This window comes from Mustela nivalis (assembly GCF_964662115.1).
Source record: "Mustela nivalis genome assembly, chromosome: 15".
NCBI classification, from domain to species: Eukaryota; Metazoa; Chordata; class Mammalia; order Carnivora; family Mustelidae; genus Mustela; species Mustela nivalis.
Window position 1 is genome coordinate 23187020 of NC_139034.1, and position 27240 is coordinate 23214259.

Consider the following 27240-nt stretch of genomic DNA (forward strand, 5'->3'; position numbering starts at 1 on the left):
GATTCAAGCCCAGCCGCGTGTCCCGACTCCTCTGCTGGAACCGCAGCCCTGGCATCCCAGAGCGAAACGTGAGCACAGGTGGGCACCTCGAGAAGCCAGTACCCCTCGCTTCCAGGACAACTTGTAGAGCCTTGAATATCCTCCTCTCCGCCAGGTTTCCCCGCCTCCGCCCCTAGGAACTGATTGGCAGATACCACTACCCAACCCTCAACTCGGGGCCTCCTCCCGGGACCAATGATTGGCCTCCTGGGAAGACTGGAGTAACAGGGTGCTAGGGGAGGGTTTTCCCTCAAAGCTTTAGGTCCCGGGACCTGGAAAGCAGGAGTGGAGGGACTCATTCTCGCAGCCAGTGTGCGGCCGGTGGCGGAGCGGGACGCCGGGGGGCTTCAGCCTCCGCTGCAGCGCCAGCCCTGCCCGCCCCGCGCAACTTTCCATCCTGGCCCAGCCGCGGCTACAGAGTACAGAGTTCCTGGCACTTTTCGGAGGACGTTTCTTGCTCCCTGCCAGGGGACTGACTGCGCTCTCTCAGGCTGACCTGTCCGAGCTCTAACACCCGAACCATGCACGCGGCCAGGACTCCCGGGATCGCCTCCGGCGCCGGCGGGGTGGCCAACCCCACCAGTTTTCAGCAGACACTTACGCTGCCGCCCCTCCTCGTGTTGCTGCTGCTGCTTCTCCTGTCACCGGTAAGCTGCGTCCCGGCACAGCCCGCTGCCCCTGAGCGAGCGTTGCTGTCCCCGGATCTCGCGGGGGCTGCAGGGGTCCCCGCCGAGGAGGCCATAGTGCTGGCGAACCGTGGGCTCCGGGTGCCCTTCGGCCGCGAGGTCTGGCTGGATCCGCTGCACGACCTGGTGCTGCAGGTGCAGCCGGGGGACCGCTGCTCGGTGACCGTGCTAGACAACGATGCGCTGGCCCAGAGGCCTGGCCGCCTGAGTCCCAAGCGCTTCCCGTGCGACTTCGGCCCGGGAGAGGTACGCTACTCGCACCTGGGCGCGCGCAGCCCATCGCGGGATCGCATTCGGCTGCAGCTGCGCTACGACGCGCCGGGAGGGGCAGCAGTGCTACCCTTGGTGCTGGAGGTGGAGGTGGTCTTCACCCAGCTAGAGGTTGTGACTCGGAACTTGCCCCTCGTCGTGGAAGAGCTGCTGGGGACCAGTAATGCCCTGGACGCGCGGAGCCTGGAGTTTGCCTACCAGCCCGAGACCGAAGAATGTCGCGTGGGCATCCTGTCGGGCCTGAGCTCGCTGCCTCGCTACGGGGAGCTCCTTCACTACCCGCAAGTTCCAGGTGGAGCCAGCGAGGGGGGCGCCCAGGATCCTCTCCTGATGGACTGCAAAGCTTTCCAGGAACTAGGCGTGCGCTACCGCCACACGGCCCCCAGTCGGTCCCCAAACAGGGACTGGGTGCCCATGGTGGTGGAGCTGCGGTCTCGTGGTTCCCCTGTGAGCAGGCCTGCTCTGAAACGTGAGCACTTCCAGGTACTGGTGAGAATCCGAGGAGGGGCCGAGAACACCGCCCCCAAGCCCAGTTTTGTGGCCATGATGATGATGGAGGTGGATCAGTTTGTACTCACTGCCCTGACCCCAGACATGCTGGCCGCTGAGGATGCTGAGTCTCCCCCTGACCTGTTGATCTTCAACCTCACCTCTCCCTTCCAGCCTGGCCAGGGCTACCTAGTTAGTACTGATGATCGCAGCCTGCCCCTCTCATCTTTCACTCAGAAGGACCTGCGGTTCTTGAAGATTGCCTACCAGCCCCCCTCTGAGGACTCTGACCAGGAGCGGCTATTTGAACTGGAGCTGGAGGTAGTGGACCCAGAAGGAGCCGCCTCAGACCCTTTTGCTTTTATGGTAGTGGTGAAGCCCATGAACACACTGGCTCCCGTGGTCACCCGGAACACCGGTCTCATTCTCTATGAGGGCCAGTCCCGACCCCTTACAGGCCCTGCGGGCAGTGGGCCACAAAACTTGGTCATTAGCGATGAGGATGACCTGGAGGCAGTGCAGCTGGAGGTGGTGGCTGGGCTCCGGCATGGTCACCTTGTCCTTCTGGGTGCCACCCATGGCAGCTCCGCCCCTAAGACCTTTACGGTGGCTGAGCTAGCGGCTGGCCAGGTGGTCTACCATCACGATGACAAAGATGGCTCACTGAGTGACAACCTTGTCCTTCGAATGGTGGATGGAGGACGCCGGCACCAGGTGCAGTTCCTGTTCCCCATCACCTTAGTGCCTGTGGATGACCAGCCACCAGTCCTCAATGCTAACACAGGGCTGACACTGGCAGAAGGTGAGACAGTGCCCATCCTGCCCCTTGCTCTAAGTGCAACTGACATTGACTCAGATGACTCTCAGCTGCTTTTTGTGCTGGAGTTGCCCTCCTCGACTGCAGGGCATCTGCTTCTCCGCCAAACACATCCTCCCCGTGAGGAGGAGGAGCTGAGCAGGGGCCCTTGGAGGAGACAGGGAGCATTCTATGAGCAAACAGTGACAGAGTGGCGGCAGCGGGACATAAGTGAGGGGCGGCTGTTCTACAGGCATTCGGGGCCCCACAGTCCCGGGCCAGTGATGGACCAGTTCACATTTCGGGTCCAGGATAACCATGATCCTCCTAATCAGTCTGGACCACACAGATTTGTGATACGCATTCATCCTGTAGATCGCCTCCCTCCAGAGCTGGGTAGCGGCTGTCCTCTTCGGATGGTGGTGCAGGAATCCCAGCTCACCCCTCTGAGGAAGAAGTGGCTGCGCTACACTGACCTGGACACAGATGACCGAGACCTGCGTTACACAGTGACCCAGCCTCCCATGGACACAGACGAAAACCACTCGCCCTCCCCACTGGGCACCTTGGTCCTGACCGACAACCCCTCAGTTGTGGTGAACCATTTTACCCAAGCCCAGATCAACCACCATAAAATTGCTTACAGACCTCCAGAGCAAGAACTGGGAGTGGCTGCCCGAGTGGCCCAGTTCCAGTTCCAGGTGGAAGATCAAGCTGGGAATGTGGCTCCAGGCACCTTCACGCTTTACTTGCAGCCAGTAGACAACCAGCCACCTGAGATCCTCAACACGGGTTTCACCATTCAGGAGAAGGGCCACCACGTCTTGAGTGAGACTGAGTTGCGTGTGAATGATGTAGACACTGATGTCGCCCACATCTCTTTCACTCTCACGCAGGCGCCCAAACATGGCCACATGAGAGTGTCTGGACAGATACTGCATGTCGGGGAGGTCTTCCACTTAGAAGACATAAAACAGGGTCGGATTTCCTATGCCCATAATGGCGATGAGTCTCTCACTGATAGCTGCTCCTTGGAGGTCAGTGACAGACACCACGTGGTGCCCATCACTCTCAGGGTGAACATCCGGCCGGCAGATGATGAGGGGCCCATGCTGAGCCTTCCTGCTGGCACTCTGGGGTCTTACCTAGATGTTCTTGAAAATGGAGCTACTGAAATCACTGCTGGTGTTATCAAGGGAACTGATGAGGACACTGATGATGTGATGTTGACTTTTGTCTTGGAAGATCCACCTTTATATGGAGAAATCCTGGTCAACGGAGTTCCAGTAGAGCAGTTTACCCAAAAGGACATCTTGGAAGGCTCTGTCATCTATGCCCACACTAGCGGTGAGATAGGCCTGTTGCCCAGAGGAGACTCTTTTAACCTGAGTCTGTCAGATGTGTCTCAAGAATGGGTAATAGGTAGCAATACTATCCAAGGAGTTACCGTGTGGGTGACCATCCTCCCAGTTGATAACCAGGCTCCAGAAATTTCTGTAGGTGAACAGTTTATAGTCGTGGAAGGTGATAAAAGTGTTATAACCTCAACACATATAAGTGCTCAAGATATTGATTCACTAACTGATGACCTCTTGTGCACTATAGTTATCCAGCCTACCTCCGGTTATGTTGAAAATATTTCTCCAGCCCCGGGCTCTGAGAAATCAAGAGCAGGAATTGCCATAAGTGCCTTTACCCTGAAAGACCTCAGGCAGAGTCATATTAACTATGTCCAGAGTGTCCATAAAGGGGTCGAACCTGTGGAAGACCGATTTATATTTCGTTGTTCTGATGGCATTAACTTTTCAGAGAGACATTTTTTCCCCATTGTCATCATTCCCACAAATGATGAACAGCCAGAAATATTTATGAGAGAATTTATGGTGATGGAGGGCATGAGTCTGGTGATTGATACGCCCATCCTCAATGCCGCTGATGCTGACATGCCCCCAGATGATCTAACTTTCACTATTACCCGATTTCCTACTCGAGGTCACATCATGAACCAGCTGATAAATGGCACAGTTTTGGTTGAAAGCTTCACCTTGGATCAGATCATAGAGAGTTCAAGCATTATTTATGAGCATGATGACTCCGAGACCCAGGAAGACAGTTTTGTGATTAGACTAACAGATGGTAAGCACTCAGTGGAAAGGATGGTCCTCATTATAGTTATCCCAGTTGATGATGAGACCCCCAGAATGATGATCAATAATGGACTAGAAATAGAAATTGGGGAAACCAAAATTATCAACAACAAAATATTAATGGCAACAGATTTGGACTCTGAAGACAAATCTTTGGTTTATATTATTCGTTATGGGCCAGGACATGGCTTATTGCAGAGACGAAAACCTACAGGTGCCTTTGAAAATATCACACTAGGCATGAATTTTACCCAGGATGAAGTGGACAGAAACTTAATTCAGTATGTCCATTTTGGACAAGAGGGCATTCGGGACCTAATTAAATTTGATGTGACTGATGGAATAAATGCCCTCATAGATCGCTACTTTTATGTTTCCATTGGGAGCATTGACATTGTCTTCCCGGATGTGATAAGCAAAGGAGTATCCTTGAAAGAAGGTGGCAAAGTCACCCTCACAACAGATCTACTAAGCACCAGTGACTTGAACAGTCCCGATGAAAACTTAGTCTTCACCATCACTAGGGCTCCCATGAGAGGTCACTTAGAGTGCACAGATCAACTTGGAACATCCATCACATCTTTCACTCAGCTCCAACTAGCCGGCAACAAAATCTACTACATCCACACAGCTGATGACGAAGTCAAGATGGACAGCTTTGAGTTTCAGGTCACCGACGGCCGGAACCCTGTCTTCCGGACGTTCCGTATCTCCATTAGTGATGTGGATAACAAAAAGCCGGTGGTCACCATCCATAACCTGGTTGTCAGTGAAGGTGAAAACAAACTGATCACTCCCTTTGAACTCTCTGTCGAAGACAGAGATACTCCTGACAAGCTCCTGAAGTTCATTGTCACCCAGGTGCCTGTTCACGGTCAACTTCTGTTCAACAACACCAGACCCACCATGGTTTTTACCAAGCAAGACCTGAATGAAAACTTAATCAGCTACAGACATGATGGCACTGAGTCGAATGAAGACAGCTTCTCCTTCACGGTGACTGATGGTTCCCATACAGAGTTCTATGTTTTCCCTGATACAACATTTGAAACAAGGAGACCCCAAGTGATGAAAATCCAGGTCTTAGCTGTTGACGATAGTGTCCCCCAAATTACCGTGAACAAAGGGGCCTCCACACTTCGCACTCTGCCTACTGGTCACTTGGGGTTCATGATCACAAGCAAAATATTGAAAGCAGAGGACAGAGACAGCCTACATTTTTCTCTCAGGTTTATTGTGACAGAGGCCCCTCGACATGGCTATCTCCTCAACCTGGACAGAGGCAACCACAGCGTGACTCAGTTTACACAAGGTATGATACTCTTTTATTTCCTTATACCCAGTGGAAAATTCAGGTCTTATTTTCTGAGGGTACGGCTATTCCTGAAAATACTGTAAATAGGGGATCAAATTTGAGTCCAAGGGAAGAAAAGGACAGGGAAATAGAGAGATTGGGCGGGAAGGATGTGGGGACTTACTTTTCTGGGAGAATAGCTCTCTTCTTGCCGTATTCCCACTGCAACACCCTGCATTAGAAGCAGGAATATCAGTATCTTTCGACAGCAACAGGGTATGTGGCCAAGGCTGGAGCCAGTCTTGGGGAGGGGAATTAAAACTGAAGCAAGCCCTTCAGGTCTGCTTTCTCTCCCACCCCCATCATCTGAGTGGCCTGTCGGGTGCACTGCAGGTCACTCATGAAGCATTTGGGCACCTGAGTGAAGGTTGTGCTTTCTGAATTCTTTGTATTCTTCTTACTGTTATTTTCACCTTCCATTCAAATAGAGCCTTCAAGTCTATATTACTTTAATTGTGAGAGCATTGTTCTAATCCTGTTGCAGTTCTTAGAAACTTCATAACTGAAAAAAAAATGTATACATACTTCTTAGATTTAGAATTCTTCTCTAGTATTTTATGACTTTAGATTTAGAATTCTTCTCTAATATTTTATGACTTAGGCAAGACATGAGAGCTGTAGAGTTATAACAATTATAGGTACAAGGTATGGATCCATCGCGCACACACACGCACACACACGCGTGCATGCACACACGTAGAGCATCCTTAATGACGTCCGAGACAATATGTCTATCACCAGAATGTACATTCATGTTATTAAGAACCTGAAGATAACATTAACAAGTTGAACAGCAGGACGGAAGGAGGAAATTATTTTCTTGTTTCAGATCTCCTCTCGTTTCCTCTTTCAAACACAGTAACAGACACCTGTGGCCTCCAACACCTGTGTTCTTGAAGCTAAAGCTTTTTTCTAACCTAAATTTTCTTTGTGTGTGGACACAGTCTGAGACAGGAAGGGCAGGTGACCTCTGCAGAGTCACTCACTGACAGAAGGGGGAAGCCCATTCAGTGCGCGGGCTTGAGAGGCAAGGCTCTGTTCTCTAGAACGTGCGACCTTCACTACAGAGGGCTACGGGTGGCTTTCATGAAAATCTCACCATGTCAGGATGGAAACTAGATCTCTCCTGTGTCTGCTCTGTGAGTGGAGATGGAGTTTACCCTCGGGGCATCCCAGTGGGGGTGTTCTTTTCCCGCAACAGTGTTGGGCTCTAACAAATGCTTTAATAAACGGGTGTCGCGAAGTTTAGTGTTAAAGTGAACTGCTTCTCTGTTTTAGATGCTGGCAAATAGCCCTGAACTCCAACCTCCTGATTGTTGGCCGAAAGCCTGAATATATTGTAGGGCCTGCAGGGACAGGAAAACCTCAGAGTGCCAAGTGTCAGGCCAGACCAGCGGGAAACTTTTGTGTGAAGGCTTTCTGAGGACAGAGATGCCATGCAATCTTAGACCGGTTTGTTTGCATGGAGAGTGAAGAGGATGAAAGGAATATATTACAGGATAGAAAATGTGATTTCAAATCGCTCCTCTGACCTGAAACAAGTAATCTGACTTTAAGGATTAAAAAAAAAATTTTTTTTTTTTTCGATGAATTTGTTGATGAATTTTGTCATCAAATTTGTCAATGAAGACAGGCAGACGATTTAACTTAAAGTCTATGGAGTAGGCCTGACAGCTGATAATGTTGGAATATTATATCTTAAATATCAAACCCTAAATCATACCATTTCAGAGGGAGGCTGTTGCATGTGCACACGTGTTCTCTCTCTCTCTCTCACCAATATGGACTCACCTTTATTATTATTAGTCTTTATGGTCATTTGTAAATATAGAGTAGCAGTTTATTATAAAAAGTGAAGATACATTTTTCAGGTTATAAGAGAAATGAGCACATTCCGATAAGAACCCAAACACTGCCTAGGAAAACTGTTGGTAATTCATCACAGAGTGCTCATCTGAGCAAGTGGAGGCCACAGTTTGGTTCAGGGTGGTTATTTCTGGAGACAAGATGGCTGAGGGAAAATGGGAAAGCTCCACTGTCAAGCCACTGTGCTGTAGTCTTGAGGAGAAATGAACGCAGGAACTTGAGTAAGGATAACAATAGCTTTGATCTGTTTTTGTTTTTCTGTTATCCTGAAGGGATAAGCTGAGCTGTATTTTGATGGATTTTCAGTGCGCTGAGTTAAGTCAAGTTAGCCATATATGGGCACAGAAGTTTGTTCCCAAACCAATTCACTAAATGGTCCCTAGGAAAAGAAAATTCATTAATTTCTAAACCTCATCCAATTTTATTATTAGAAGACTTAACAAGGTAGAATTAGACAAATTAGAGAAATTATTTCAATGATGTGTCTTTGGCAGGGTGCCCCTGCTGTCTTCATCCCGGGCTTAAATCACTTGTCTCAAGAACCCAGACTGTTTTCTCTACAATAAGTACACAATAATGTCTTCTGAGAGATACATTACAGATCACTTTCAGAAATTTCCCCCAAAGAGTTTGAACCAGGGTGTGGTTGCCAGGCATGTCAGTGAACTTAGAATTAAAACAAAAACCCAAAGTCATGGAATGCTTGTATACATGAACTGAAATAAATCGGATGTGTGATCAGTGATTAGAAGAAAATCCAGGTAATTGTTAGATGTTTACCGAAAGGAGATGATCTTTTTTTGCTACTAGGTTTTGATCTTCCTAATATTACTGTGCTTTAAGAAGTGAGTGTTTATATATAATTTGTGATGTTTTTGATAGCTTTAGAGCTTCCTATAGAATAACAGTGGTATGATCAAAGTCTTTACTTATTTGAGATTTTTTTAGAAGTCGCTTTTTGAACCTTGAATTACTAACTGAGTTATAAAGAAAATGAAAAGGGTTTTGGTTTGTTCCAACTTATCAATATTACATGCCCTAACATGGGCAGAAAATTTGACACCTGCATGTCCTAATTGCATTCATGTTCACTTAAAAAAAAAAAAAAAGAAAAAAGTTTTTAAGAAATCACTTTTGAAGAGGTGATTTGTTTCAACAAAACTGTCTTCTAAATACTATAGTTTTTGCAAGAAAACAACGATGCAGAGTTTGGGTACACTAACGAATTTTTCTTTTTTTGTGGTAGAGCTTTTAGATTTTCTTACACAGTTAAAGAGGGAATGGGGAAGTTTGGAAAAAGGTCTTCCCCACATGACCAGAAAACTGTCCTTAGGCTAAAGATGTGCCCTTAGAGCACAGTTTTCCTGATGAATTAAAAGGTTGTAAGGGGTCAGAGTTGTAGGAGTAGACAGGTAAAGAGCCTGCAAGGGCTTTGCTCCTTACCTCTGTCAAAACATCACACACATGGAGGTAGTGGTTGGAGCATGGTCCACCAGACCTCTGGACTCTTTCATTTTAAGAAATGTTTGAGCTGTTACTGAATATTAGACCCTGAGCAAAGGACTGGATGAAAAAAAAGGATGAAAAAAGAATCCCAGAAGTTTTCCGCCTTCTAGGAGAGGTAGCCATACAGAAAGATACAAATGACACTAGGCAGAAATTTGGGGAAATTAGAGCAAAGTTAGGAATAAAATGCTAAGGGGGGAGAATATGTCTTGAACTTGCTTCATCTGTTAGTAGCCCTTTTACAGGAAGTTACCATTAACTATTAAATCAGATTTTCAAATGTCGGATTGTAAGCAAGTCACCTTTCAGAACTGTATGAGGCAAGGGAGCATGTACATTTCCCATCTGTCAGATGGGGTCACAGAAATTCATGGAGTCATCCCAGTACCTTACATCACTTGAGCTTATTATTTCATAAATTCATTTTCTTATATATGATGCTTGCAGACTTCATAGCATGAACTTAGTAGAAAGAACTCTTAGAAGATGGAAAAACTGCAGAGCCCACTCGAGACACACAAACATTACGTACCACTGGGGGAACTACTCTGAGCTGTGAACTTGATTTTATGTAGCCTTGGAAATAACTACTTACTGCTTGACCCAGGTCGATAACATCATGCTGCCGAGCATCACAGAAGAGGATGTTCTTGGTTTATTATGTTGTCTGTATTGCATCCTTTAGGAGAGGAATTGGTAAAATGCATGAATAAATTTTTGAAGTTGTATGTCCGTCGATCACTGAAAACAAACTGTGCTGGTAAATTTGAGAGCGGGGCTGGAAAGCAAAAGAAAGAGGGTTCCTGAGGCAGAATAGCTTTTCACTATGAAAAAAGGTTTCAGGTTTTGTTTGATGTTTTCTATTCTAATTCTTTTCTGGGCTCATGACAGTTATTTCAATCTTTGGGATGTAAAATATCCTTGATTTTTTTTTTTTTTCCGAACTCTGGAGAGCTTAAAAACAGCCTGTTGTGTATTGCATGAGGTAAGAAACATTAGCCAGAGGAGAGCAGGGATGTTCTTTCCTCTGAGAGCCAACCCTCTAGGGAGGAAAAGAGTGTGATTTTGGCAGTGTCAGGAAATCTTTCATGCCTCAGACTATCTCCCTTTCCACCTGTCATGAAGTCTGACATTCCATATTTAGAAAGTCACTTCTTTGGTGCATGAACATGCAAATAACATTGGGAGGGGCAACACCTTGCTATTATTATAACCTAACTCTTGCACTCTATTTGGGTAAGGGATCAGATTTCCGTGGGACAGCTGAAATCAAGGGGCTTAGAGAGAGGAGAAATCAGATAGCACTGCTTCCCTTGGAATTAGGAAAACTAAACGTGATTACAGAGAAGAGCCAGTCGGATTTACCATAAGTAATGAGTCACCAATCTCACCTTAGTAATGAATCATCTTGTTCTTGGGTTATTTTCTAGCTGACATTGATGACATGAAAATATGCTACGTTTTAAAAGATGGGGCCAATGCCACAAGTGATATGTTCCATTTTACAGTTGAAGATGGTGGTAAGTATTCACTCTCCTGTTAGTATAAACCAGGAGACTTTTATTGGTTGTTCTTTGATGACGTCACTACAAAGAATCGATATCAAGTATCCTTTTCTGTTCACCTGAATTTATACTGAGTGAATTTTTTATTTGCCACTAGATAATCTTACGTTCTTAATCTGACACAGTACTACTCTGCAACAAGTATAGATAAATGTTCCACTTATATTATTTTTATCTTAGGATTTGCAAAGCACTAAAAGAAAGACCTATGTAAATAGGATCCCCGTGTCCAGTTGTTCAGAATATGTTCTAATTGATGCTGCCCGCTTGAGGTGGCAAGAGGATGTTGGAATCCACCCAGCTCCACTCTCAAGCCATGTGCCTACCCCTATGTGTCTGCCCTGAGGGGGTGCCTTTTGCTGATTTGTACTTGGGTGCTGTATGGACTCATGCTGTTGAATAATTGCATTTATCAGGAAATCAGTGCTAAGTAAATGTGTTTTTTATCTTATCAATCTCAGTGTGTCTAATGATTTTCTTAGTTTGGAGGATTTTGTGGCACAATCTAGCTAAAATTTTCTCGGTGGGGGCGCCTGCGTGGCTCCGTCGGTTAAGCATCTGTCTTCGGTTCAGGTCATGATCCCAGTGTTCTGGAATTGAGCCCCAAATCAGGTTCCTTGCTCAGTGGGGAGCCTGTTTCTCCCCTGCCTGCAGCTCCCCCTGCTTGTGTGCGCGTGCTCTCTCTCTCTGTCAAATAAATAAACACAATCTTAAAAAAAATAATAATAGGGGTTCCTGGGTGGCTCAGTGGGTTAAAACCTCTGCCTTCAGCTCAGGTCATGATCCCAGGGTTCTGGAATCGAGCCCCGCATCAGGCTTTCTGCTCAGCGGGGAGCCTGCTTCCTCCTTTCTCTCTCTCTGCCTCCCTTTCTACCTACTTGCGATCTCTCTCTCTGTGTCAAATAAATAAATAAAAATCTTAAAAATAATAATAATAATAATAAAATAAAATTTTCCTCAGTGAAGTCTGAATACTGCAGAGAATAGGCTATGACTGAACAATGTCATTGTCACTGTCCCCCAACGCCTTGATTGCTGTTCACCCTCTGTTTGGCTCTCTTCCTAATGCAGTATGCCGGGAGAAAAATGGGCCACTTCTAGAGTCATCATAAAGATGTCTCTGTTCTCTCAGGAGAAGCAAAAGAGCCTTAGGAAGTACATATGTTGTGTGAACAGGACACAGGAAGTGGGAGGGGGATATGGGGGTAAGAGATGAAGGAAGGAGAAAACAAATGATTCAGATCTAGTCATTTGTTTTCTTATGATGCTTTTTTTAAAAAGTACACTATTATGTCATCTATCTCAAAAAGATGACATGCTTCCTTTCACTGTTTTGTGAAGCATTAAATAGCACTTGTTTAAAATATCGTTGGACATAATGTGATCACAGCTCTAAAAAATGGCATCTGCTGGGCGCGTGCCAGAGAGGCAAAAAATGTTGTTAATTTAGGTTCAGCTATTTGATTTTCCCTAGAGGCCAGATGTTTAGTAAATTTGACGCCTTTATTTTTATAGTAACCAAATCATAGTTTAATATTTTATGTATGGATAAAAGGAATCTTAGTATGAAACCGATTTCTAAGAAGGAAGCCGATTTATAAAGAAAAATGTGCTTACTGAATCTTGATGCTCAAATGGGAAAGTCTTCCGTCAGTAAACTTTAGAGGAGAGCTCTGAAATAATTCAAATCTGTGTAGTAGATCAAAATTTTTTTTTAAGATTTTATTTATTTGACAGAGAAAGATCACAAGTAGGCAGAGAGGCTGGCAGAGAGGGAGAGGGGGAAGCAGGCTCCCTGCTGAGCAGAGACCCCCCCCCCCCAATGCGGGGCTTGATCCCAGGACTCTGGGATCATGACCTTAGCTGAAGGCAGAGGCTTAACCCAGTGAGCTACCCAGGAGCCCCAGTAGATCAAAATTTATAGACTAAATTATTGGTTCAAGGTACCAGGTTTGTAACTTAGAATGACTACATATAATATCTCAGTAGCAAAAGTCTGATTTTCTTTAAAATTACCCAAAAAAGTTTGAAATCAAATAGTTATAATTCTAAGATATAGTAGTTTTGCTTTTTTAATATTGTGCTTTCCCCCCTCTGTTATTACATTTCCAGTCTGACACAGAGCCACTCTGTTACTCCGCCCATTCCTTTCCTTAGCCGGATGGACTGGTTGCACTTCCTTTAAAATTTTGATTTGTACTTAAACTTTAAAAAATATTGTGCCCTATCATATTTCAAAACATTAAGTGAGAAATGGCTAGTTGAAGAGACTGGGTTTATTTTTTTTGGTTTGCTGAAAATGTGGCTGAACATCAAAGGGTTGTGTTTATGGAAATAGAAAATGCATCATTTTCGGGAGCTTTTTTAGAGCTGGAGTTTCACATGAGAGGGAAACATTCCAGAGAAACGGATCTTGACCTTTCTTCTCACCGCCAACATGGCATTACTTGTGGGGCTCGGGCAGATTCTGACAAACTATCTATGGAACAGAATCTATCTTAATTCACCTGATATAAGGAAACATCCCTCTGCAGAATAAACACAGAAGCCTGCAAGGTTAAAAAATAAAAATTCATGTATGTACCTCAAAATTGTTTTAATCTGATACTTACTATTTAAGGATTTTTGCACTGTCTTGTAAAATACTCTAACATTTGAATGAGAAATGCAGTACTATTTAAAGAGTATCTTGAATGAAATTATGTCTCTGGGAAGGATGAGGTATTTTGCCACACAGAAGTAAGAGATATTGCCAATATCTGTGGTAAGAGGAAGAAAATAAAGATATCCATCCTTTCCATAAAAATAATTTTAAACTAAGAGTGGTTTTGATCCATAAAATTAGATATATCTCATTTATATATATCTTGTTAATACAGACCATAATTCTTTTAAAATACGCTCCAGAAAAATATTTTGTATAGACTGTAATATGGACCTTCATTTTCAAAATCTTTATGTTTAATTATGTAAATTTTATGTAATAGAATATATGTTTATGAAGACACATATATGATATATTCTGACGCTTCTCAAAGATATGTATGTCTTTGGAATCATGGAAGGTGCTTGAATCCTATGAACAAATATTATTCATGTTTTTTAGTTGGAGGGATCCAGGTGTCAGAAAAGCCAGGTGACCTCTCTGAATGTATCATCTGTCCAGGAGGTAACAGACCTCTGTCAATGGTTACTTATTCTTCCCATGTAGGTGATGACAGACTTCTTGGGACCAGTGGGTTTGGTTACCAAGTTTGTTATCATCTCTTTATACAAAGATAGTAAGCATATCCATAAACCATCTCCATTAAATACATGAAATGCTTCCAATATTTCACATCTGGGAAACCAGTTACAGCACCATGGCCTAAAATTAAGAACTGTCTATTCCAGTTCTCTTTCCAATCCATAAAATTCACCTTCTCCAAGTCCTCAAGAGTGCTTTTAGAGGGACACCTGACACCTGGGTGACTCAGTTGATTAAGCCTCTGCCTTCGGTTCAGGTCATGAACCCAGGGTCCTGGGATTGAACCCCGCATTGGGCTCCCTGCTCAGCGGGGAGCCTGCAGCTCCCTCTACTTGTGTGGTCTCTCTCTGTCTCTCTCTGTCAAATGGATAGCTGAAATATTTAAAAAAAAAAAAAATGCTTTTAGGACAGTGACTAAGGAAATTACTGGAGCAAGCCTAATCCTTGAACAACCTAAAAAACTACATAATAACTTTTACTTTCAGGAGTCAAGAAGAGATTTAGGAAAGTGGAGAGCTGAAAGCCCTTGTTTCAGATTTAATTATATTATCATGAGAAATTATATTATCATGAGAAACTAGCTAGCCATAGAAATCTTGTTAGGATGTAGTGATGGACTAGGACCACCCATCACTAAGGGGATGGTGCTTAGGACAGAGTTACCTCTTTTTAGCTCGGGGCTGTTACCAAATGGCAGGACTGAAGCGTACTTTTTTTTTTTTTAAAGATTTTATTTATTTATTTGACAGGCAGAGATCACAAGTAGGCAGAGAGGCAGGCAGAGAGAGAGGAAGAAGCAGGCTCCCTGCTGAGCAGAGAGCCCCATGTGGGGCTCGATCCCGGGACACTGAGATCATGACCTGAGCCGAAGGCAGAGGCTTTAACCCACTGAGCCACCCAGGTGCCCCCTGAAGAGTACTTTATTTGAAGAATTGGTAATGTCAGGATTTTACCTCAGGAAGTGCTGCTGTGTTTGGATTTTATAAGTGTTGGTTGATACAGCACATGTATACAGGCAGAGAGAGATTCTTATATTTTAGGATTCTTCCAATTAGGCCTTATATCTTACATAAGATTTATGATTACTTATGCAGTTTTGCCTTCATAGCATTCTTATCAGCTTAGTAAAACAAACAAAAGTATTACTGTTCCCTTTTGGCAGATGAGGAAACTGAGTCACAGAAACAGGTAATTGTCCTTCCTCAAGTTTCGTAACCAGGCAACCAGAGGCGAGTTTGAATCCCAGGATTCTTTCTGCAAGCAGTGGCTTTCATACTTACACAGGATAGGCAAAGTGGGGTGTGAATTTGTTGTTTCCTGGGTTCTCCTGACCAAGGTTTTAAGAATATTTAATGGTGAGAATGCCTGTTTGTCCGTAGGCAAAAGTTATGTCTCTTATATAGCGTGAATTTTTATTTTAGAGGTCTTTAAAGTCCACCATGTACTCAAATTTATAGTATTCTTGTCTAATATCATACTGTAATTCATTTTAAAAAAATATATGTGGAAAGATACTCAGTCTTTCAAAAGCTTGAATAAACACAAATCAACCTCACAGTACCATTTTTTTTGTTTTATCAGTGAAATTACAAAGAAACTTAAAAAAAAAAAACACACTTAATATGTGAGTGTTGATGAAACAGGTACACTTTCCTAATGTGCGTGAAGTTACAGAGAAAAGGCTTTGGAAAAATCTGTGAATAAGTATTTGGAGTCCTGCAGGATGTAATAATCCATTTAAGACATGACTCAATAGAAGCAAAAACTTACAACCATATTCATGTCACCATGTACTCAAACAGCAACCTGGAAATTATTCCCAATGCCCAATAAACATAGAAAAAGCTTTTTAGTAAACATCTTAAACATCCTTAAACATCTTAAAATGTTATGCAATTCTTAAAATTTTTAATTATAGTCTGTCATAGTATAATCCTTAAAATGAACATTTAGTGTTGAAGTATAGTTTTTGGATATCAGTAAAGAACATGAAAATAATATATCAAAAGGCCATCCATCGAGGTACTCTGGGGCCAGTGATCTACTATATAGTTAAATTATAAGTTACAATTTACAAGGGTCAAATTCTGAAGTTGGGAAATGTGCTGTCGTTATCCTTGGCTTCAGCTAAGGAGCCAGATAGCAATGACCTGTGGATTCAGCAAAACCATCTTCCATTTCTTTTAGTTTCACCCTTTCTGTCTTCCTGAGGGGAACTCAATACAAAAATACTACAGACCTGGAAAAGATATCCCTTTTGACCTCTAGTGCTCCAGAATTTTAGCAGAAGACAAAAGCATGCATTCTTTTATCCCGCTCCTAATCGAACATATTCTCTGATTTCATCTCAGCCTTTAATGCCCTGTAATTTTCTTATAAAGTATTCTAACATGAAAGTGCTTCTGTCCCTTTTTGGTCTTCTTTCAAAGGAACTTTTCTGCCTCCTTCTTGTGAGGCAAAAGCTGGTCTCACACCACTGTTCCTGGTGTGTCCCTCCCTCAACCCTGATGAACTTCATCACTCTTAAAACACCTGGCTCAAGTGACATTTCCTCTCCAGAGTTGCTCCCAGCATCGTGATGACAAAGTGAGCAACGCTGTTTCTTCATGCATCTGTCCCTACCTTTATCTACAAAAATGTTGTATTCTGGTTACTTGCTAATGTGAAGACCTCTATCAGTAGAGAAGGAACTCCTTCAAATCAAAAAGGTCTTATTAATTTTTGTACCATAGGGCCTCCCTGGGGTTGTAAACAGGGTAAATATATAACAAATATTAAAATGAATGAATAGATAAATGGGGAAAAGGCGCTTCCTTTTTATGTAAGGATCGATTACATCATATTCTAAGAAAAACTCCTCAACAATTGCCAGTGGACCTTGGCATTCCTTTAGCACATTCTCTTATCCTGGCATTAACTTAAATCCCTGTGGCCCAAGAAAGATTTTTAGTAAAGCTTTCACATTTTTAAACACATGAAACCAACTGCTGTGGAAATTCCTTTGAAACTTTCAGTGAAGTAGACGGAAGACCAAAGGGATTCTCAGATTCCCAGTAACCACTAGTTCGGAGCTCACGTCATTCTTAGAAAGTTCTTTTCAGGGGAAAAAAAAAAAAGTTTCCAGTGTATCGTATCGACAATCGTACACCTTTAAAATTTAATGGTAATAGATAATTTTCTGTTAAACGGTATATTTTTAAAGTCAGCACCACTACCTTAAGTATTTTTAGTTACCCCAATTTTGTGCCTCGTGTGATAAGAAACATAATGCCAGGTAGAGAAGTAGAATGCTCTTCTTAGCAGGAAGTACCCTCGGTCCCCGTTAAAATGTCATTCTATAAATTTTTATTAGTTTCTTGTGTATGGGTTTAAGATTCAAGCCCTCAGTATCAGATCCAAGACCTTTTTTTGGACGGGCATCGGAAAGAATTAGATGTGATCATCCATCTGGCTTGATAGACTGAGTAGGACAAGCCCTCCTTTTCTCTCCATTGTGAAAACTGTTTGGTGCTTCCCCATTTGAACTCCCATGTGACGTGGGCATGCAGTCGGAGAGAGTGCCGTCTTCTGGTTTGGCGTTAAAACTGAGGCTTCAGACATGATATCTGTGTTGGCTGTTGTAGCGTGTCTGGCCCAAAGCCAGACATTTGTTGCCTCTGTCTTTGATTATGTCTTTTGGTGCCCAGTTTTTTCATTTGCCAAGATCCTTAATTCATATGCTATTGAAAGATATAAATAGCATCTTGACATAAAAAGCTGCCCAGTCAGTTCTTTATATGAAATGTCAGTTAAGGACAAGGCTTTCAGATTTTTATTCCTTATTTGATGACCGACTACTGAGACACAAGGAGATGGGAGGCTCTTCATTCCATTAGAAGGAGTACAGATTTTTGCTTGAAAGTGGCCAGTAACTCAGGGTTTAAGGCAAAGTCATTATTGACAATTAGCTGGAATTGAGCACAAGGTCTGGAAAAGTAGAAGTGCATTAAGTTGGAAAACGAGGTTTGAGGACAAGCATTAAAAGATTATACAGACATATTCAGCTTAGAGGAAAAAAGCAAGCATTCTTGGCAATAAAATTAATTGCTAGTGACATGAGAACCAAAGGAAAGATACCAGGGCTTTAGGGAGTTATAATAAGATGGTGAAGTAATGTCAGGCACTGAGACAAATATTTCTGATCTGTGAGAGAGTGTAAGATCTACTAGAATACAGGTCCTGGAAAGGGCTGTTGGCTACTGTGGCTGAACATTTGAAAGCCTTTCTCTTTTCAACCAGCAGTTTAGAATGGTTCAAATCATCTGGGTCTTTCCGTAGCAGAGCCCTGCCTTTAGCAGCATGACTGTAAGGAACCTGTTCTGTGTCCATGAGAGAAAATACATACCTTTTTTTATTTTTTAATCTTTTTCTATAAGCACATACTTTTGTTTATTGAAGGAGAAAGAATCTCTTGATCATTCCTTCATTATTACATTTATGTTTGATGATACATTTGTGTTCCTTTTTTCTTTTTTATTTTCTTAATTACTTTTCAGTGTTCCAGAATTCATTGTTTATGCACCACACCCAGGGCTCCATGCAATCCGTGCCCTGCATAATACGCACCACCAGACTCACTCAACTTCCCATCCCCTGCCCCTTCAAAACCCTCAGATTGTTTTTCAGAGTCCATAGTCGTTCATGATTCATCTTCCCCTCCGATTTCCCTCAACTCCCTTCTCCTCTCCATCTCCCCATGTCTTCCGTGATATTCCTTATGCTCCACAAATAAGTGAAACTATATGATAATTGACTCTCTCTGCTTGACTTATTTCACTCAGTGAGAAAATATATACCTTTTAAATAGAAAAGTATAAAGTAAATATTACCAGTTACTCTGCGTTAGGTTCATTCCAAAATTATATTTCCTATGAATATACTATTTTTATTGGCTTTAATATAGACGAAATTTTTCTTAAATGGCTAAATCTTCTCATAAATATGAATCCTTACTAGTCACGTTTCTAGAGGCTTAGAAGCGTTCTATTTTTACTCTCAAAACCAATGATTGTCACCTTTTAAAACTAAGCAGATCTTTCTTAGGTGATTAAAACACCATAATCTGTATCAAATATTTATATGATGTGTATTTACATAACTCAGTAATATTCCCATTCTTTCTGTTTGAGTGTGCTCTGGGTGGCTGTGCGAAAGAGAAGGTGGTGGTCAGTGCTCTGGTATGTAGTTGTAATTGGTATGATTCTGTATTTGCTAGAACCTATGCCAGTCCAAAGAGAATTAGAATGTAATGTAGGAGAAGGGTCAGAGTTTCTCTGGCAAAACTTATTTGCTCTAAGGTGGTTCTCTATTCATTTGCTTATGGAAATTATTCAACAAGTATTTTTGGAGCACCCACTATATTTCAGATATCTACTGGGTTCTGGGAAAACAGTGATGACCAGAACAGTTGTGATCTTTGACCTGTGGTTCCTATAGGCTCAGATGATAAAATAGTAGACAAATAAAACACTTACACAGTGTTTAAGGTATTAGGGAGGTTATCATTAAATCTGAGATAGAGGTGCAGCTGTCAGGCATGGTTTCTAAAGGGTGATATTTGAGCTTAGACTTAGGATAACATGAAGCCACCAGGGGAAGAAGGAATGGAGAAATGTTCCAAGCTGGGGAGGAAGCACGTGCAAAGGCACTGAGCTCTGTGTGTTCAGGTGACCGGAAGAGTGTCTGCCTGCCTGGAACTCAGTTAACAAAGCAGAGTGCCACATGAGGTGATGCTGGAGAGAGAGACTGGGGCCCGATGGTATAGAACATTATAACCCAGCACAGGGATTTAGATTTTGTTCGAAGGCAAATTGTATTAAAGCAAAGGAGTGACATGGTCTAACTTACATTTTGAGAAGCTGACTCTTGCAGCCTTAGAGGATTCAGGGAAAGAGACAAGGAGGAAACAGACCTGTATGCGACTGGTGCAGTAAGACAGATGTGAGACAGAAAGAAGATGACAGGTTTGATATAATTTTGGATCTCAATCTGTAGGACTTATGACACATTGGATTATGAGGGGAAATGGGAATGTAAGCATGATTCTGGGTTTCTTGGCCAGAGGAGAGTGGTGGTGCTGGAAAAGACTTGGTAGGGAGAGGGGCATAGAAAAGGTTTCAGAGAGGAAATGAAGAGGCCATTTCGAACATACTAATTATGAGATGCCTTACTTTGAAATGTGTATACAGGAAGGCCAGCCTATTGACCCTGATTCTCTTCCTGTCCATCGGAGGAGTTAGGAGCACAGCCTTTGGAATTAGAACTGGAGCAAATATTGCTTCTGCCTTTTGCAGAAAAGGCCATGTGAACCTAAGCTCACTAAGGGAGTCTTCTTAGCCTCGGTGTCATTTGCCAAGTGGGCCAATAGTAGTCCTCTAGGTAATGAGGTTCTTTTTGAAGCTTAAGTAAGATAATTCACAAAAATGGGATCATTCACCCAGCGCACTTCCTGCCTCTGAGTAATGACTGTGCAGGTAGCTAATGGGCTTTCGAGGTTACCTCTCATTTTTCTTCTTCTTCCCATTTTTCTTTCATATCTTGCTATTTCCCCTCTCCCATTTCCCCTTCTCTCCTCTTCTTTCTTCTTCCCCTCTCTTGTCTTTCCCACAGCAGCTGTTTGGAACGTTTGACTGTCTCTTTGTTTTTGGTAGAAAGATGGGATAAGACAGGGATGCAAGTGGAGGAATGCGGACTGCTTCTGCAGTACGGAGTGTAAAGGCTAACAATGCTTCCAAAGTCATTTGCCATTAGCAAGGAGCTAAAAAAAATTTTTTCATTAAGCTAATAATAAAGAGTTTGCCCTGTGGTCAAATAATGGAAATATAAAGTTCTCTCTCTCTCTCTTGAGCTCAGTTTATATATTTCATTTCTTTTTATTAACTAGAAGTGTAAATTTTATAGACTTGAAGGTTAAATATAGTAACTAGCTTTGGCTAAAAAAAAAAAATACAGTAGTCCGAAACATCTGGGTTTAGCAAATGTGAGGCTCAAATGATAGTTTCGACTGCAAATCTAATAACTGAGCCATAACCGCTGAAAACACTGATAAATAAAATAAGTGTTAAAACCATGTGGCTTTCTATAATTATCCACTGAGGTCAAAGGGGCAAATGTCATACCTAATCTTGATTGCAAATAAGGAAAAAATGAAATTTAGTGAGGGTTAACTTTGTGAAAAAGTAGTGAGAGAGTGAGGCACACACACAAATAAATACAAGTCTTTGTTCTTGGTTCACAAGTATAGATTGATATCTGAATGTACATTTCCTAAGAGTAAAACTGTTTGAGTAAATGAGAAAAAAATAATTTTCTTAAATATTCTGTTCTGGAACAATTGGTGTAAACTTAATGAAATTATCAATTTATAAATCTGGTTCTGCCCCTAAGAATCAAAAGTCAATTGCCAAGAAGCTGTGTATAGGTAATTTTTCACTGAAGGAATAAATGCCATGTTAAGGAAACAATGTAGCTTCATATGTTTACATTTCGAATTCTTACAGTGCTGGTATAGTAGAAGTTTCCAAAATGAGTTATTCAGTCCTGGCTAGGAACTGTTCAACATAATATTTACTTTTTGCAAAAGGTATCAATATCGTTGGTACCAAGAAATCAAGAGAAAAAGATGAAGAAAAAGTTCTTATAGCTATGTTTGGTTTTCAATTTAACACTATTTTTTTATTCTTCATGTTAATTTTGAACTAAGCTGGGAGCATTTGATGAAGGCAATAGTGTTTGATGAAGGAAGCCAAGACACAATTCTCTTTCTTTTTGTTTCGAGAGACCTCTGACTACATTCTTCCAAGCTGAGAAAGCAGAAGTACCTGCTCTTCATTTTTCTTTTTTTTTTCCCTTGCTGGTTAGCTCGATTCAAAAAGGTTTAATTATTTCATCTTAGTAATGCCCCCACCAGCTACATTTAACTCCACTTCTATGACTGTTAGAGGCATGAGTTGAGAACACAGAAAACAGTGTTCTTGAGCTTAGCTCAAGAGAGCCACTTCAGAAATTGAAAATAAAGTGGTAAAACTGGTCAGTAGACTTCAGAAATGCAGAAGACAGAAAAGAACCATTCTGTGTTCCCATAATTCTCCTCTTTCTTGATTTTATGTAGAAATAGCCCCAAGTAAAGGGTACTGCATCCTTGCTATAAAAATTAAGTAAGGTGGGGTACATATAACCATTTCAGAAATTGTTTTTAACCATCAAGAAACAATTACCCTTGTGATCTAAACCTCAAGAGTCATTCTGTTTCACCATGCATGTCCATCCGGTTACTAAATCCGGCTAATTTTACCGGCTTCCTGAATTCCTGTTGAATCAGATTCCTTCATTAACTTCATTCCTGTTTTTCCTGTTAGAACCCCATCAAAGTTTATCTTAAATGACTGAATAGATGTAAAACGCTTAAAAATAAGGACCAGCAGGGAGTAAGTGCCCTATTAATGTTAGCCGTTTCCCCCACTGTAGTATAATACGCTCTCTGTGAGAACCGGGGATTCTTATGTTTGCTTTTCATTGATGTCGCCTCGATGCCTGGCTCAAATAGATGCTCTTAAGAACTATTTATCGAGTGAATGAATAAATTTTTCCTAATGTGATTTTCCTAATGAATTTCTTCTTCTTCTTCTTCTTCTTCTTCTTCTTCTTCTTCTTCTTCTTCTTCTTCTTCTTCTTCTTCTTCTTCTTCTTAAGATTTTATTTATTTATTTGACAGAGAGAGATCACAAGCAGGCAGACAGAGAGAGAATCTCCAACAAGCAGGGAACCTCACGTGGGGCCCAATCCCAGGACCCTGAGATCGCAACCTGAGCCTAAGGCAGAGGCTTAACCCACTGAGCCACCCAGGCACCCCATCCTAATGAATTTCTTTATCTTTCGAGACTTTCTCCTCTGATTGATATACCATTTCCATAGTTACCCAAAAATACAAATGTGATTTTTTAATTGCCTTTTAAAAACAAAAAACAAACTTCTGTCTTCCTCTCTGCTACCACAGTTGAATTCCTGGCATCCAAATCTGATCCCATCTTTATTTTCCAGCTCGCAGATGGTGTCTTGTTAAGCACTGGAAAAAATTCAGACCCTTCTTGATGTACACACGGGGCGTGACCCATCTTCCAGTGGCGCCTCCTGCTCAGGAGCCACACACATGCTGTGCCTTTTCTTTCTCTTTCTGTTGCCTCTGCGAGAGATTCAGTCCAGAGAGCAGTTTCTCCCTGATTTCTTCTACTCATGTCCTTAGGGTCAGGCATCACTGCCTCTGCGTTTCCATAACTACTCAGATTTGTATTCAGGGTTGATATTCAAAATGTTTATGTATAGATCCATGTATCGATCTGTAGAGAAATTTAAATTTTTTCAATTGATACATACAAAGTTATATATACATACACATATACAGATAAATACATATACAGTATATATACACATAGTTATGAATGTGTATGCTTATATATATATATACAGTCTATATATAAAATTGTTTGCCAAGTGATAGATGTGGCAACATAAATAATATACTGTATAAGATTGTTAATATACTATGCAGTATAAAATATATGTTTAAAAGGGCTTACAAGTGTATCATTATAGTACAGTTATAACTGATAATGTAAATATATTTTATTTTGAGGTCACCTTTTACTTAAAGTAGCTTTCACAAGCTTAAAGATATCCTTCTTGGGCCATGAGTTGACTTGGGCTCAAAATTACGATGACTTAGCCCTTAAACTGGTCCTTGCCAACAGGGTGGTAATTCCAGTTAGTAGAAAATTTCTCTAAACATCAGTGATACTATACATGGTATTAAATCTACACCCAGATTTTCTTGAATTAATCAGTGACATCCAAATTATTTCTAAGACTTAAAAATCTAGAACACTCTTATATATTCAACATCACTATTTATAGACCAAGTTATAAAAATTATTTGCTAGAGAGCAAAGTTGTTGGGATGTAATATTTTCGGACCAGTGAGAGACAGTGTAATATGTTGGTTAACAATATGAGCTCTTCAAGGTTTGGGGGGTTTAAATCTTGATCCTGCAAAGTTTTAATCTTTCTGTCTATTAATCAGTACAGTTGTCCTCCTCCATCTTAGCCATTGGTATATAGCAGCTCGGAACGGACCACTTTGTGCTGCAGCTCTTTGTATACATTTGTGTTTATAAAGCTTCTCCATGGTGGGAGCTGCTTCGTATATAACTCCTTGTCCAGTGCTCTGTCTCCAGGTAGTACTTAGTAGGAGGTCAATAAATATTTGAAGAATAAAGCCATGAATAAATGCTAGATATAAATAACTGGTTTCTACTTTCTCTTCAGGTGGTATGTGGAATTATTTCAGCAGTGAGGACAGGAATCTAAAGGAAACTAGAATCGTCTTATGTAAAACAAATGGAAGCAGGTGTTTTAAATACCTTTCAAACACACATAGGTGTATACAAACATACGCTTTCCCAATATCCTTAGCATAGAATTTTAAGGTGACATCAAACTCTGCCTTGCTTATTAAAATATGGAGTTTCTCTTCCTATGAATATGTTACTGGGTTAGAGATCTGGCTTTTAGATATTTCAGCATTTGTAGATGCTGAAATTTCTTTGACTTACTTATTATAATAAGCATGCTGGATCTTATACGATTTATGTTAAGACACCATTGAGAATGGGATGAGTTTATACCCTACCTCAATAGACTCTTTGCAATCCCCCTTCTGCTACATGACTTTAACAAAACGGAGACAACCACTAGCCCTTTCCCTGCCCGTCCCCATGTCCATACCCACCTCATGTCTATATGTGGTAGAGGTGACCATAAATTCATTAAAAAGGCACCCAATTAAATTGATTCATAAAGAAGGCACCCAGTCAATTAAATGACATCTGATATCTATTTCATTTAATTTGGGAGAAAAGTAACACTGTAAGAGATAAACTGGATTATCAGAGTACTTTATATTAGAGATTCTTCTAAATAAATGACCTTACCAAATTACCTTAAAATGTCAAAAATAAGTAATTTTTTCAAGATATCCATCTTTGAGTCTCTATTTTCACCTGCTTGACTAAATATTCACTCTACAAATATATGGCAAAATGTGGTGAAGACCATTCGTTTGTAGCCTTCCAAATTATAGATACTATATAGCATTTGATTTTGAGGTTTCAGAGAAAGGATTGCCTTTTTTTTTTTTTTAAGATTTTATTTATTTATTTGTCAGAGAGAGAGAAATCACAAGTAGGCAGAGAGGCAGGCAGAGACAGAGGGAGAAGCAGGTTCCTTGCCGAGCAAGGAGCCGGATATGGGACTTGATCCTAGGACGCTGGGATAATGACCTGAGCCAAAGGCAGCCACTTAACCAACTGAGCCACCCAGGCGTCCCAGGATTGCCTTTTAAATAGAAAAATTCCCAGGGCACCTGGGTGACTCAGTCTGTTAAGCATCCAACTCTTGATTTTGGTTAAGGTCATAATCTCAGGGTTGTGATATCAAGCCCTGCTTTGGGCTATGCACTGGGCCTGGAGCCTGCCTAAGATGTTTTTTCTTTGTTGTTGTTGTTGTTTTCTCTCTCTCTCTCTTCATTTGCCCCTTACCCTCTTCTCTCTCTCTCTCTCTCAAGAAGAAGAAAGAAAAGAAAATTCCCAAAGTTTTAATGTGTTGATGAAATCACGATTTTATTATATTCAGGTGCAGATAGTTTTGAGAAGTCTTACCACTTACTTAAAAAATTTAAAATCACTTTAGAGTTTTTAAAGCAGTTTTTTCTATAAAAAATTGAAGTGAACTGAATCCATGTAATTACAAAACATGGATTAAAAAGAGCATTCGACACTTTGTTACTACTATTCGCAAATAATCCACAGTAACCACAATTTTAAATACAGTGGTGTATTTCTGAAACTGAATTTAGGAATCAGAAACCACAGAGCAGACAGGGTATACATACACTGGCTGTGGTTAAGGGCTCTTCTGCATTGTTCTAGGAAAAACATGGTTCTGACTTGTTAGGTAGTTGCTTAATCCCTGGTGATACTGTTAGTTGGCCCAAGTGGTTTTATTTTTGTTTTTGTTTTTGTAAGTCAATAAGAGTAATTTAGTACAGTTTCTGCCATATTTCTATTTTTTCCTCAAGGATAATATACCATATAGACGACACCCTTTTAGTATTTTAATTATCATGTAGTATACCTTTATTCATTAGAATTCAGAGAGCAATTTTTATACATTTCTGCTTTTATCCCATCAGTTACTTGAGGCCAGCAGTTACACACACACACACACACACACACACACACACACGTCTCGAGTGCGGTCCTGGTACTCTTATTTGGGAATGAGTTTTATACTTTAATAAGTCAGTGATGTTTTCCTGCAACTGGCTCCAAAATCATCCTCTTAAACAATAAGATAAGAAATGTTTTATTAAATTCTGAATTACTTCTCAGTGGTAACCGAATTCAGCACTTCATTCTTAGAAATTAAGACAGCTTTATCAGAGGCTGTTCATCTGTCGTCCCCACTTCTTTAAATGGTACATCTGTCTTCTCAATCATCTGAACCTCTTGTAACTTTCCTCCCCCATCCTCCACCTAACCAGGCCTCACAACCTGCTATTTTTCATTTGCACACTCTTCTTGGACCCTTTCTGTGCCTTCTGTGGGCATCACCCAAGTACCAGGAGTTGCTGAATCATTCTGGTCATTTCTGGCCCACCTTCCCTCTCCAGTCTCCCCACCTGCACATTCCTCCTGAACAAAATGCTTCATGGAGGAAGTCTCTGCATTTGTAGTTGAATGGGACTTAGAGACCATCCTGGATTTGGACTCAGAAAACTTGGGTCCAGCTCTTAGCTTTGCCACCTGTTGCCAGAGTGAGGGCAGGCAAGTCTGGTAAGCTTGCCTTTGTTGGGGCGCCTGGGTGGCTCAGTGGGTTAAGCCGCTGCCTTCGGCTCAGGTCATGATCTCGGAGTCCTGGGATCGAGTCCCGCATCGGGCTCTCTGCTCAGCGGGGAGCCTGCTTCCTCCTCTCTCTCTGCCTGCCTTTCCATCTACTTGTGATCTCTCTCTCTGTCAAATAAATAAATAAATAAATCTTTAAAAAAAAAAGCTTGCCTTTGTTAAGTGTCAAGTCCCTTAAGCTTCTGTTTCCTATCTGTAAAAAATGAGATCATGATTTTGATGGAGAGGTCTCCCAACAGTAGTCCAGGAACTACTTGATACAAAGAAGGTGGACATAGAA

General features: G+C 41.7%; 1 protein-coding gene across 3 annotated transcripts in view; it reads left to right on the forward strand.

Moving 5' to 3' along the window:
* Nucleotides 1-213: 213 nt before the first annotated feature.
* FREM2 (FRAS1 related extracellular matrix 2) overlaps nt 214-27240 on the forward strand; it is a 187453-nt gene continuing 160426 nt past the window's right edge. For 2 of the 3 annotated variants that reach the window (XM_082700380.1, XM_082700379.1), the window contains exons 1-2: nt 214-5739; nt 10584-10673. In XM_082700380.1, coding sequence (XP_082556506.1) covers nt 561-5739; nt 10584-10673 — 5269 coding nt within the window. In that variant the 5' untranslated portion in view covers nt 214-560. The remainder of the gene's footprint in view (nt 5740-10583; nt 10674-27240) is intronic. The other variant, XM_082700378.1, reaches the window with a different exon arrangement.